Source organism: Somniosus microcephalus, chromosome 1 (genome assembly GCF_052327205.1).
Source record: "Somniosus microcephalus isolate GS21.2 chromosome 1, FLI_Smic_1.0, whole genome shotgun sequence".
Taxonomy (NCBI): Eukaryota; Metazoa; Chordata; class Chondrichthyes; order Squaliformes; family Somniosidae; genus Somniosus; species Somniosus microcephalus.
The window spans coordinates 102166761-102180507 of NC_140987.1; the positions used below are offsets into that span (position 1 = coordinate 102166761).

The 13747-nt window shown below is 42.6% G+C and overlaps 1 protein-coding gene across 1 annotated transcript in view; it reads right to left on the bottom strand.

Moving 5' to 3' along the window:
• Positions 1–13747, bottom strand: part of fbn2 (fibrillin 2) — a 487109-nt gene that overhangs the window by 202592 nt on the left and 270770 nt on the right. The window contains exons 13-17 of the mRNA XM_085984430.1: positions 12061–12186; positions 9278–9400; positions 5464–5586; positions 3492–3644; positions 259–312 (exon numbers count right to left, since the gene is read on the bottom strand). Of these exons, the coding sequence (XP_085840556.1) occupies positions 259–312; positions 3492–3644; positions 5464–5586; positions 9278–9400; positions 12061–12186 (579 nt within the window). The remainder of the gene's footprint in view (positions 1–258; positions 313–3491; positions 3645–5463; positions 5587–9277; positions 9401–12060; positions 12187–13747) is intronic.

A 13747-nucleotide genomic window follows, 5' to 3' on the forward strand; every position in this document is an offset into this window, starting at 1 on the left:
TGTTTACATGTTGTTACCAATTTCTGAAAGAATGGCTAAATCTAGGATTTCCAAACAAGGGTTGAATATAAAGTTAAAAACATGTACTAATAAATTTGTTTAATGAATCAAGTCCTCCCAACACAATAAAGCGTTGAATTCTGAACACAGAAGCAAGCAATCTTTTACTCAGGTAGTAGGATCAAGAATTGCAAAGATACAGATTAAAGAGTACATAGACCTATTTTGCTTTGAAGCAAAAATGTTTTTCCAGTATACCTCTTCCATCGGCTGTGATACCGAGTCCACTGCTACACAGGGCCTGGAATTCTTCTGTAAAACCAGAGTAAGAAGTTGGTTAATAACCCTGAACTTAGAAAGCTCAGAATAACACCAGCTCACCTGATAATAAAACTGCCGATAGTGAAGAAGTTTCCAAACATGGTCATACTGATAATGAAAATGAAACCTACAGAAATGCAAATGCTATTATAAACATCAAATCATTATTTGTGGTTTGTATTTTAATTGTGGACTGAATGGAGGTTACACATCAAGAATCCGCTGGATACAATAGTCACCCAATGGGCAGATCCAGATCATAACATATGAGCAACAGAGTCGGGACTGCACAATGGACAACTGTTAAATATATTTACAGGAAACTTTCGATTAACCGGCCCCTAAATAACCGGAACGCTCTATCCACTGGCAAAATTCAGGAGTCGGTTCAGGTAACTTTTTTTACTTTTATTACTTTTTTTACTCCATTTGTTGCTGTGCAAGGGTGTAGCTGAAGCCGTTGCTAAGCTACAGAGACGCTTGCAACTTGTGCCGATTGTTTTGAAGCTGAAGCAACAGGGTTTGTTGCTTTATACGGAGCTCTGAGCTCCGTATCTTTTACTATAGCGTTCGGTTATCTGGAGTTGTTGATGAACCGGCAGCACGTCGGTCCCGTCCGTGCCGGATACCAGAAAGTTTCCTGTATACTGTATAAATAGGTGAAAATAAATCTAAATTATGGCTTTCGGAAAACTTAATCAGTAGTTCCAAAATTAGAAACTAGGTCTAAAATTAGAACACAAGTGATATTATTACAAGTGGTCATTCTTCACGTGTGATGCTAGTGTCTACAGAATATTTACACGGGGTAAGCGGCATTACCGGCAAGCCTCATTCTGTCTTCATCTTCACACGAGCACCAGTCCAGTGCATGGGGATCATGGCTGTAACTGGATAATTTTCTTACATTACAACAATGACTACACTTCATTGGCTGTAAAGCACTTTGGGACGTTCTGAGGTCGTGAAAGGTGTGATATATAGGTAAATTCTTTCTTTTCTTTCTTACTAATCAGTAGAGGCATCTTGGCTGAGTTCCCCTCTTCAGCCCAGTGATCCTGAAGCCGGTTGTAGCATTCCCCCTGCTGCCCCGCCCCAGGTAAGGTCAGCTATCAGAATGCTCAGGGACAAATCCCTGGTACTTCTTGGTGACTGCGTTGCCTGGGAAACATGCACTCTTACATGCAAGAGTAACATAGGACACAAACATTTCCTAAAAGACCCATATTCAACTTTCGTTCAGTGTTTAATTAGCACAAGCGTGACAGAAACCAAGGAAATATTTGTAAACAGCCTCTCAGGTGAAAATGAGATTGGGCCTCAGGCACTTCCAGAATTTGGAGAATGATCTGTTGAAAGATTTTTTTTGCTACTGAAAGAACACTGTGCCACTATTGGGTGGGGGCACTCATTCTATTTTAAATGAACTCAAGAGTATGTAGAGGGAAACTCCTTTACAAAGTTTGACGCACGTCTCATAACATATGTTAAAGCTGCTGAGGTAACAAGCTTGTGTTTGCAGACTTAAGGAGAGACATGGGGGTGAAATTGGTCTTGGGTGGTAGCACAAAACAGGCAGTTGTGAATCGGTAGCCTGTTTTACACTTGCCCGGTTTTCTTTTCCATTGAAGGCAATAAAATACAAAATCAGGCAGGGTGTTAACGGGCTGCTGATTTGCTATTGCCAATTTTGCGCTACCTCCCAAGACCAGTGACACCCCCATAGTGATGATTCCCAGAAGGGCAAAGCCTGAAGGGAACTGACAGTTTGAAAATATTTCCTATCAAGTTTGTTGAAAATCCTGTAAAGACCTGGGGAGAGAAATTTGGTATCGCCCCGTTTGGGGTGCAATTATCGGCCGGGGGCAAAGTTTAGCGCCTGGCACTAATTATCACCTCCGACTGCAAACTTGGCTTCTATCGCCCCTGGAGGTGATTGGAGCGCTAAATCCGGCGCTACACACCTCTCTTAAGGCATTAACGCCGAGGAGCAAGGCGCTATCTCAGAGCGCTGGTGAAGCTCATGTGACGTCAGTCAGCAATGGAACACAGGCAGACTGGTGCCGGCCAGTTCTTAAAGGGGAGGGTTGATCTTCCTCTCCACCCACACCCTGCTCATTGCAGCCTTGAATCTCGGCCTGGAGAGACCGGTACATCAAATCTGCTGGAAAGAACAATGGAGAGGCCCAGGGAAAGAGCTCAGAGTGCAGCCCCCATAGTCTCTTCTAAATCGATGCAAGGAAGATCAAATCAAAATGAACCTGCAAAGTGCTGCTCAGTACCCAAAACTCCTTCACACAGCGTTGAATCTCTCCAGAAATCTCTCTCTCTCTCTCTCTCAAAATGCGTGGTGCAAAATTGTCGCCGGCAAAAAAAGGCAATAAGAGGTCGCCTTTAAATAGCGCTCCCCCAGTCCCTTACCGACTGCAAAGTACTCCCCTCAACCTGTTGTTGCTAGCGGCAGGCGGTAAGGCAGGGGGCGCCACTCAATATCCGGTCTGGGGCGTTGCACACTCGACTGACGTCACGATCTGCGGACACAGGAGATCGTGGCAGTAGTGTTTAGTGCCGCCGCAAAATGTCTGATCAATTTTGCGAGCGGCGCAAATATAGCCATGCCCGGGCGCTAGTTGCTTTGCGCCCCATTAGCGCCCTGCGCTAATGGGAGGCGCAAAGCAACCGAATTTTTCCCCCCGGTGTGCTGTTCAAGGTAACAAATTCCAATTCACAGAGGAACAGCAGAAGCAGGCACCATTATATTATAATCTCCAGTCCTTCTGATATAGAAGTTTTAAAAATTAGTCATTAATACAGCTGATTACAACCATTTTCTGGATTGTCTCAGAAATCAGAAAATTGAGACAAAATGGATGGAAATTAATAAGCTTTGCATGAAGTGTTTATTACTGTTCAAATTAAAGAAAATGTAAAGGATATATGCAGCTATTAAGATATTTCTCTCATCTTAGGCTTCTTGTAGTATTGGGTTTGGTTATGGTATAAGGACTACTGCACTTTGTGCTCTTGTGCCTTAAAGCCGATGTTTAATATTCTGTGACTATTAAAAGCCTTTCTGAACATAGCCACAGATGTTTAAACTAGGCATGACTGCATTTCTTCCACCTTTTTAAAGCCTCCTGCTTTGGCATCCCGCCAAAATGAAAACGTACCTGAGTTTTTTGCTGGACAAGGCTGGCATGGCTCTCCAAACCCATTTTCTGGACTTGCACAGCAGCACTCTGATTTGGTCACTGCCCTCGGGAATGCACGGACACACAATCCTTTCTTAATTCCTCCATAGCATGTGCTGCGCATGTGGGTGTCTAAAACGATAAAAGAAAACACATTATAAAGAAGCATTCACAGACCTTGGATGCTGCTCACAATGTCTGGAATTTCAGTCAGGAAACTTTTTTTTTGCAGTTAAAAACGTTTATCAAAGCCCTGTTCAATGGGCTAGTCGTCAAGACACAACTATTGCATTGGAGACAGGGACCATCTGAGTAGTGTCAGAAGGACAAATGAGTAGCCTCAAACACACAGCACTTGCATAAACATGGTATCGGAAACTCAAATACTTTCCCGAGCTATCATTCCGTCTCTGAAATAATAGTGGAAACATTGTTGAGCTTACAGTATTAATACATTTCCAGACTCCAACTCTTCCACAACTACTGATCACTTAAACAGAAGAGAGCTTTTCAGTTACCATATTCTTCTTGTTTGCTCTTGGCTTTTAAAAAAAAAAATCAAGTTCACAGAATATTTGTGGAACAGTGTGGAAAATGTTACCACCACTTATACTTTTAAGTACTGAAATGCATGCTGAGAACCCCCTACATAAAGTGGCCCTTTTTATATACTGAAAGCAAGCAGTGGGTTTTAATAGAATTATTTTTACAGTTTGTATAAAACATTAGTCAAGCAGAGTGATTAGAAACAAGGCTTTAACTGATTCACAATAGAGTAAAACATTCTAACGGGAGAATGTTAAACCACAAATGACAGCTCCTGAAGTCTCCCCTGAGAGTCTGACCTTTTGTACCTATTAGACATCTGGTTCAACTTTTATAGCTCTATATGACACTTTGGGGAAAATTAAGGCATCCTTCAAATATTACTGTAATCCTCGTGAAGTGTTGCTACATTCCCAGCAGATCCTCTCATTTTATGTGTTGTGTTTGTTTTCAGGCATCATATTGTCAAACAAGAAGTTCCTGGAAATAAACGCTCTTCCGCTAAATGCTGACGATAGTGTTGGGCTATCAAAGGGGCAACAGTCAGAGAGAGAGAGTGAACAGTGGCCTTTTGTAATACATGCCATTCCAGGCAGTCAGAGAAGGCTGAATTTCAACATTAACAGTTTTGATAAAGGTTCTACTCCTGAGACAGCTCAGAATCAATGCTCATTATTAAATTGCAGTGGACTTGATCCACCTGCCTGCTGCCATCTTTCATATTATCAGCAGCACAAAAGGATGATCTGTTTTCAGGAATTTAATGACAAAGGTCCTCTAATTCTTCTTGTATGCCTGATAGCACAAGTTAATCTGCAGTTGAAGCACAAGTTGACCCAGTTTATAAAATCCTACAAAAGGTGTGTTCTGGGCACTAACCAGCATGCATCACAGTAACCAGTTCTGAAACGATTACATGACAATGCACAAGAAAATTAGTAACAGGTTATAAGATCCTGTAGTTTTCATTACTGATTTCGAATTGCAGTTCAATGACCAGTTTTAAGCTTTCTGCTATTAATTATAGGACACTGAAAATAAGCAGTCCATAAACAATTCATAATTCATTTTTCTCAATTTATCTGTAATGATGGTTTTATAAATAAGGAAAATATTCAGTATGTCAGAAGCTTCAATTACTTACACCAAACTGATCTAACTTTTTAATTCAATTATTTCAGTTCTGTATTTTTTTCAATGAATGTGCAGATCTGATTATATTCAAATAGTATAAGCCTAAATACAAGGGATTTCTAAAATGTTTCTGAAGCAATTTGAATTCCCAGAATATCTGAATCATGAAGAGTTCCTGCATCTTATGAAAGAATGGATTGAGAATTACAGGCAGATGTTTCACGACTCTTCTTACGCAGGTCTCTGTCTGGAATTATAAAGTCCCTCTTACCGACACAAACCCGTCCATCCACACCAACAGCGAGGCCTGGGGGGCACTCACACCTGAAAGAGCCTTCAGTGTTGATGCAACGACCATTCATACAGATTCCTGGTGTCTGGCATTCATCAGTGTCTGAACAGAGAAGTACAAAACATCATCACATCCTCAATATCATTATTTCAGCTGACACAACAATTACAATATGATGACAGCTGTTCTCTTACATCTGTTAAAAAGATTTTCTTACTTAACCTCAATGTGTTTTATTATCTCTTAGCTAAACAGCCCTATTTTTTAAGAAAGCCAGGCTCACTAAGTTCTCATACTGAAATCCATAACCATTGAAAGCACAACATTATAAAGTTATCAATTAAAACATTGTACTGGTTACATGTTGCCTTACTCTTAAAAAGACCTTCAGTTATGGCATTACCTTTGTTTACACCCTTTCTCATTATAGGGTTCTCAATAATAATAGTCTCTGCTATACATCCGCTCCCATTACAAAGCTCTCAACTTCAAAGTGATCTTTATAAGGCTCCTGGATATGACTTTTGACTTTTCATGTTAATATTATACTATATTACAGGACATTCATTATGTTAGGCCAGAATTTACTGGAAAAATAACAGTGAGGCTAACGGCGTTAGTTATGCACAAATCAAGCAGCAACTTCAGGCGAGCACAGAAGTGCAATTAAACGCAAAAATCCGGAAGTTGCTGTCCGAGATGCACCGCTACGCAAAAACGGCATCTTGCTGACTGGCTCCCCATTTAAATTTATTAAACGGTGTGACGTTCCTGTACTTATGTTGTAAATATGAACTAAACGCGCTACAAAAATTTAGGGCTTGTCCACTCTAGTGTAACTATCCATTTTAATGGCGTGTTAAGCCTTAATTACTGCCAAACAACCTCTCGCACTGAAAATTTACTTTTATAAGTGAGGAGTCTCATTCCTTCTGCTTTTAATTGTTGTTGGAGATTTAAAAGAAAGATTTAAATAAAAAATTACTTTTTCTTTCTCTCTTTTATCTCTCTCTTAATCCAATCTTTCTTTCCCTCTCTTTATTTCACTTTCTGTACCTGATTTCACATTGAATTCACTATTCTAACTTAAACTTCCTGGTTCAGACTCTGTGCTGTTCATTCACAATCCTTCAGTCTGATTTGTTAAGGAGATGCCTAGTTGCTTGCACTGTTCACACAGGTCCCAGATGCCCTGTAGAGGGTGCAGCACCATTTTGATCTCCCACTTGCTTGGAAAAGCTCATGGAAATTAAATGGACAAGAGCAAGTCTAATGAATGTGGGCGTCGCTCTTTTGACAGTTACAGTAAATTCAGGTCGATTACAGATCATTCATTACAACACACAATTATTATTTCAGATGTTTAGTTCCTGAAAACTGTTATATTGAAGGTGGTATGTATTATTTAAATGTCAGTATTTTTATTAACTTTATTGAAAAAATTGTTCATTTTACTTGTAAAGGAGTGTTATTAAATGGTATAGAGTACTGTCGCCATGTTTACTATAATGTGGTAGCTGCTGCTCTGCTTTTATTATTTTTATCTTCCAGTTTTAATAAAAATTAATATAAAATGGAAGACTGTAAAATTCCTAGATGTTGCAGATACAGCATCTACTGCTGCACAAACTTTTCCTGGTAATCAGCATAGGCACTTGGTGATGCAATTATTGGAATAGCTATTCCAGTAATTGATAATATTGAAAATTCCTTCAGGAGACAACACTAATGCCTTTAGTGATCCACTTATTTGAAGAGCAAACAAAATAGCAAATTACACTTATATTTATCCCTAATAATTCATGCATTATTCATAAAGCTCTAATAGTAAAATTCATCCATTGCCTTCAAATAAATTAGTATGTACATTTTTACACCTAAGCCTTGTTGGGGGGGGGAAATGTTTTTGGCCTGGCACAACAGCTTGAATGTTGTCTATGCCAGTGCTACATACTTTGTTGTCAGGCACTTAATCAAAATGAGCTTGTTTCACACCTTGCAGTTAAGGTACTAGTGGCCCTTCTTTCCTCTAATTGCCCCCTTTCAAGCTTGAACAAATGGAATTTGTCGGAGTGCAAAATACACCAACATCTGGCCCAGTAACATAGTAGCTGTTGCTGGTGAAATATTTTTTTTTAGGTAAATAGTGTAAGATCATTTTGGTAAATAGTGTAAGATCATTCAGGTAAATAGTGTAAGATCATTTAGGTAAATAGTGTAAGATCATTTAGGTAAATAGTGTAAGATCATTTAGGTGAATAGTATAAGATTATTTAGGTAAATAGTGTAAGAACATTTAGGTAAATAGTGTAAGAACATTTAGGTAAATAGTATAAGATCATTTAGGTAAATAGTGTAAGATCATTTAGGTAAATAGCGTAAGATCATTTAGATAAATAGCGTAAGATCATTTGTGGAGTCTGTCTCATGTTATGTCAACTTCATGCATAACTACAACCGGGATGAAGAAAACTTTAAAAACTTTCCACTGGATGTCCCAAGAACGTTAAAACTTTTTAAAGCTTTTAGCGATAGCAAAAAGCCAAGGCCCCAGAAGTCCACGGGATGCCATCCTGGCATAGGTGTTAGGATATTCCTGCAGCTCCTCCGCCACTGACCCTGACAAACTTTTCTGGGTAGGGCGAGGTTCTCTAATTTGGGTTAGTGCTTGTGCCACTAAGGGTGCATTTTGAACACCCACCAGTAAGGGGAGACCACCTCTACCAGCTGGCAGGCCAGAATGCCTATTCTCACTGGGTGTATCAGCCTGCCAGCAGAGTCCCAGACTGGGCGCTCTCTTCCCCTGGCCATGTTCCCTCTGACACGAGTGACCATGTTTGAGGTGGATAGAGGCTCCACTCCAAACATGGAAACTGATGAGAATGGCCAGTGCCAGGCATATACAGGTACGAGCCTAATTTCCAGCCCTTCTGCCATACTCCTGCCAGACTTCGGCAGTACACCAGAAGGACCGTGGAACTTTGTTCCCAGATTGTCCTGCAAATGTTTACCAGCATTAACAATTTAAGAGACATTTGGACACCTTACTAGACAGCGATACAGAGCTTGCAGTAATAACTGCTAGCCCACTATGCCCCAAAGCAAGCAATGGTCTTAAACCTAAATTATGACTGTGCTCTGTTGTTCTAACATAAAGTTTAGGCATTTTAAAGACAAATAAATATCAAGTTCCTATTCCTGGTGGAACAAAAAGACAGCTGACTTTCTTTGAGTTTTTTCAACCTTATTTAAGAACTTAAAAATGAAGATCAGACATTATTTTAGACTTACTTTCAGGCAGCAATTTATGCTATATATGAATAAGCAAACAGCCGCTGGCAACACAACCACCACAAAATCATCTGATCTATATGGAATGGAAAATGTTGGCAAGTGCTAGGTATTAACAACTTTGCTCTCAAATGTTAGCACAAAATCATGAGCTGCATCTGTGTGGAGGGCAGTGCTATCAGCAAGGTGTTTCCCAATGAGTCTATAAACTTGATTTTTTTTAATGATTAGAAGCTTCCCCTAGCTGTTGAGAGGATTGTGATGTTCTGAGTATGTGCTTTCCAATGAGGATATGACTGCGTGGGGGTGAACTTCAACTTCAGTGAAGACGCAAAATGGGCAGTAGCGGATCTGCTGCCTGTTGTACACCTTGCCCGGTTTTCTTTCCCATTCTTGCTTGTTTTGTGACCAGCCATAATTAAATTTCATTCCTCATAACTCAGAAATAATCTCATTAATAGAAAACTGAAGCAACTCAGTTTTATTTCATTCTGCCACATACCGATGCAGTATCGCCCATTGGGTGCCAGCACAAAGCCAGGCTTGCAGATGCACTTGAAGCTTCCATCTTCATTGATACACATGCCATTCAGGCACATGTTGGTGGTGGCACACTCATCGTGGTCTGTAGAAAGTGGAAAGCAATCATCAGTCCTTGACAACATATGATTACAGCACAGTGATTATTTAGTTTAAGCTTCATTCCTGTTGAATCAATGAGCATAATTCTCAAGTTTTCCACAAATTACAAGTAACATTTGCCATTACTATCTTCCCCCCAACCCAAGGAGACAAGTGTAATTTTTCTAACAAAGTTGTGGTATATTTTGATACAGGAGTTGATTCTGAAGTAAATGTAATAAATAGGTTGTAATTCTTAAAATATTGTCAGTAACACTAACATTTTGAAACTGTTTTGTTCACAGCTCAGGATTAGAATGCATTTGAGCACAAATTTGCTTTTCCACGATAGCGAGAGAAACAGGGTTGATCCCCCGCTGATAATCTTAGCCAGGTTGCTTTGAGGAGATATCCACCAAATTTCAGTTTCTTTTATACATACACATCGAGTGTAATATTGGTCCTCCCTGCTCACTCTATCTGACTGGGGCATTGTTTTCTGACCACTGTTACATGCTTCTTGGTGACCCACTTACATAGTATTTACAGCACAGAAACAGGCCATTCAGCCCAACTGGTCCATGCTGGTGTTTTTGCTCCACATGAGCCTCCTGCTCCCTTCTTCATCTAGCCCCATCAGGAGAGATTAAAAGACAAAAGGGATGATGGTGCGAGGCAAAAGGAGATGGTAATGGGACAAGTAAAAGAACAAAAGATGGGTTTAGAAGAGGTGTAAATGGGAATAGCAGAATCATCAACAGCTGCCATCCGGAAAAATGGGGGCACTGGTTGTGATCTGAAATTGTTGAACTCAATGTTGAGTCCAGAAGGCTGTAAAGTGCCTAATCAAAAGTTGAGGTGCTGTTCCTCAAGCTTACGTTGAACTTCATTGGAACAGTGTAGGAGGCCATAGACAGAGAGGTCAGAGTGGGAGTGGAGCGGAGAATTAAAGTGACAGGCGACCAGAAGCTCGGGGTCACGCTTGCAGACTGAATGGAAGTGTCCTGCAAAGCAATCACCCAATCTGCGTTTGTTCTCCCCAATGTAGAGGAGACCGCATCATGAGCAGCGAATACAGTATACTAAATTGAGCCCTGGGCAGTGGGAAGGGAGGAAGTAAAAGGGCAGGTGTCGCATCTCCTGCGCTTACACGGGAAGGTGCCGTGGGAGGGGGAGTGGGTATTGGGATGATTGAGGAGTGGACCAGGGTGTCACGGAGGGAACAGTCCCTTCGGAACGCTAAAGGGGAGCGGAGGGGAGGGAAAGATGTGTTTGGTGGTGGGATCACGCTGGAGGTGACAGAAATGGCAGAGGACGATCCGTTGAATGTGGAGGCTGGTGGGGTGGAAGGTGAGGGCCAGGGGAACCTTATTGTGGTTCTGGTAGGGAGGGGAAGGGGTGAGGGCAGAAGTGTGGGAAATGGAACAGACAAAGTCGAGGACCCTGTCAACCACAGTGGAGGGGAATCCTCGGTTCAGGAAAAAGGAAGACATATTGGAAGCACTGATGTGGAAGGTGGCATTGAAGGAACAGATGCGACGGAGGCGGAGAAATTGGGAGAATAGAATAGAGTCCTTACAGGAAGCAGGGTGGGAGGAAGTGTAGTCAAGGTAGCTGTGAGAGTCAGTGTGCTTATAGTGAATATTGTTCGATAGCCTATCTCTAGAAATAGAGACAGAGACGTCGAGGAAGGGAAGGGAAGAGTCAGAGATGAACCATGTGAAGGTGAGGGAAGGGTGGAAATTGGAAGCAAAGTGAATGAAATTTTCCAGTTCAGGGCAAGAACAGGAAATGGCACTGATACAGGCATCAATGTACTGTAAAAAGAGATGTGGGAGGGGATCTGAGGAGGACTGGAACAAAGAATGTTCCACATATCCCACAAAACGGCAGGCATAGCTAGGACCCGTAAGAGTTCCCATAGCAAGACCTTTTGTTTAAGGAAGTGGGTGGAGTCAAAGGAGAAGGTGTTCAATGTGAGAACAAGTTTAGCCAGGCAGAAGAGGGTGGTGGTGGATGGGGACTGATTGGGCCTCTGTTCAATGAAGAAGTGGCGCGCCCTCAGGCTGTCCTGGTGGAGGATGGAGGCGTATAAGGATTGGATGTCCATGGTGAAAAGGAGACGGTTAGGGCCAGGAAGCTGGAAACTGTTAAAGTGGCGGAGGGCATTGGAAGCGTCGCGGATCTAGGTGGGAAGGGATTGGGCAAGGGGAGAAAAAAACGTATATGTTTAATTAGGCTTTCGGTCACCCCTCCTAATCGCTTCCTTCCTAGGTCAGCATCTGTTTCCCTACACATTTCCATTTCTGAAGCGCATTGGGACATTTTTTTATGTTAAAGGCGCTATACAAATGCAAGTTGTTGTTGTTTTTGAGATTGTAATAAAGCAAATCTGAGTGATCGTCGCACAGTGCAACCTACTTATGTGGGCTAGAGGCAGTGGAAATATTTTTGATTATTTCCACACCTTCTATATCACAAGTTACTGGCGTCACTTAACACCTCAATCTTTTCTGCTTTTCAACTTAAATATTGAACAAAACCTCCTTGTGAAATAATGTTATTTACTCCAACTCGTAAGTATGAGTTGTGTTTGACGGAAAGGAAAGTGTCCCTTGTCCATACATTTGCTTCAAGTTCAACTGAAGAGCGAGTTTTTCTTACCAACACAATTCTTTCCATCTGGAGTCAGTTCGAACCCAGCATTACAAATACACTGGAAAGTTCCATCTGTGTTCACACAACGACCATTTTTACAAAGAAGTCCATTCTGAATACACTCATCAATATCTGAAAAGAAAAATAGACAGTATATGACAAGCCAGAAAGAGAGAGATGCATCTGTATACAGCTCCTAGAAATTACTTCAGCATGCACTAGCTAACCACAGTAATATACTCCCCAAAATTCATAGCTGTATGAACTGCTCAGCTTAGTAATGTCAGAAACTGCCTTTATGGCTTCCTTTTACAACACAGACTGCGCATTACAAAAGAGCTTTTACTGAAACCGTAAATGAGGATAACTGTTGCGTTCCTTATACTGTATAATTAGGTAAAGATATGGGCCTCAAACTCTACCCTTCTGCAGGGCATGTCTTAGGTATTGCTCCTGGAAGGGGGAAATGGAACGGAACTTAGTTTCGCCAGGTTTCAGTCATGTGGAGCAGAGACCATCAACTCTACCACTCCACGCCAAGAGGGAGGTTGCTGGGGAAGATTCTGACCTTATCGAAGAAATTCCGCCCATTACTCCTCCTCATAGGCCTAATGAAACTTAAGCCTACTGAGTGTAGGTATATAGCCCATTCTGGGCCCAAGAAAGGCCCCAGACTGATGGAGGGGATCAATTACCATGCAGGGATGGCCTAGTAGCTCTTTTGTGAGAGGTTAAGTTGGGGCCGCTCCTTGACTTGGAGGCCCTTCCCAGACCACATCTGCTGTGTCTGAATGGTAGTGTGGGAGACTACGGTCTCCCGCGTAAAGAAATAGGCAACACAGCGAGCTACAAGAAATAGGTCTTTACTCCAACTCTCACAATACAGTACTGAATTCGTGAAGCCCGCGAACCTGTGATGACTCACGGATTGGTCACCTGCTGGAACCTGATTGGTTTTCCTTCTATCAGCAGCAGGCAAGTCTGAACGTGCCTTATTCCTCTCAGCTTGCAACTGTCTTGCGGGGGGAGGGGAATACAGCAGTTAAAAGGGGATTATACAGGTTTATCTACATACACACAGTGTTTCCCCAATGTGGCAACGCCACATACGCCCCCCCAGAATCCTCGTTAACTGTAAAAGTCAGTCTCTGCGGAGGTTTGACCAAGCGGCCGTAGCGGCTGTAGTAGCCATCTGGCATGTGAGGAGGGCTGTCTGGGAGGTCGGCCGGTTGGTTCGTCGGCTGGTCTGGCGGCTGGTCTGCCGATGGGCTGGCTGGACGGGCTGCCGGCGAAGGTGGGGCGGCGGCCGGAAAGTAAGGTTCTGGCGTGTCTTGGTCCTCTTGTGGGGCCGCCGCCAATGCGGGAGGTCTGCCCCGCCGTGGGGGAAGAGCCGGCCGAAACGGGAAGCTAAGGTCCAGGTGCGCCGGTTTGAGGCGGTCTACTGAAATAAGGTCCAGCTTCCCGCCGACATCGATAAGAAAAGCTTTGTCCCCCGTCTCCAATACTGGGAAGGGACCGGTGTATGGTGCCTGCAGCGGGCCTCTGTGCGCGTCCCGGCGCACGAAGACGAACTCCGCATGTCGTAAGTCTCGAGGCACGTAGGACGGCTGCGGGCCGTGTTGCGAAGTGGGCACTGGACGGAATTGCTGGGCTGCGTCCTGGTGCAGGAAAAGCTGTCTGGCGGCCGACCACG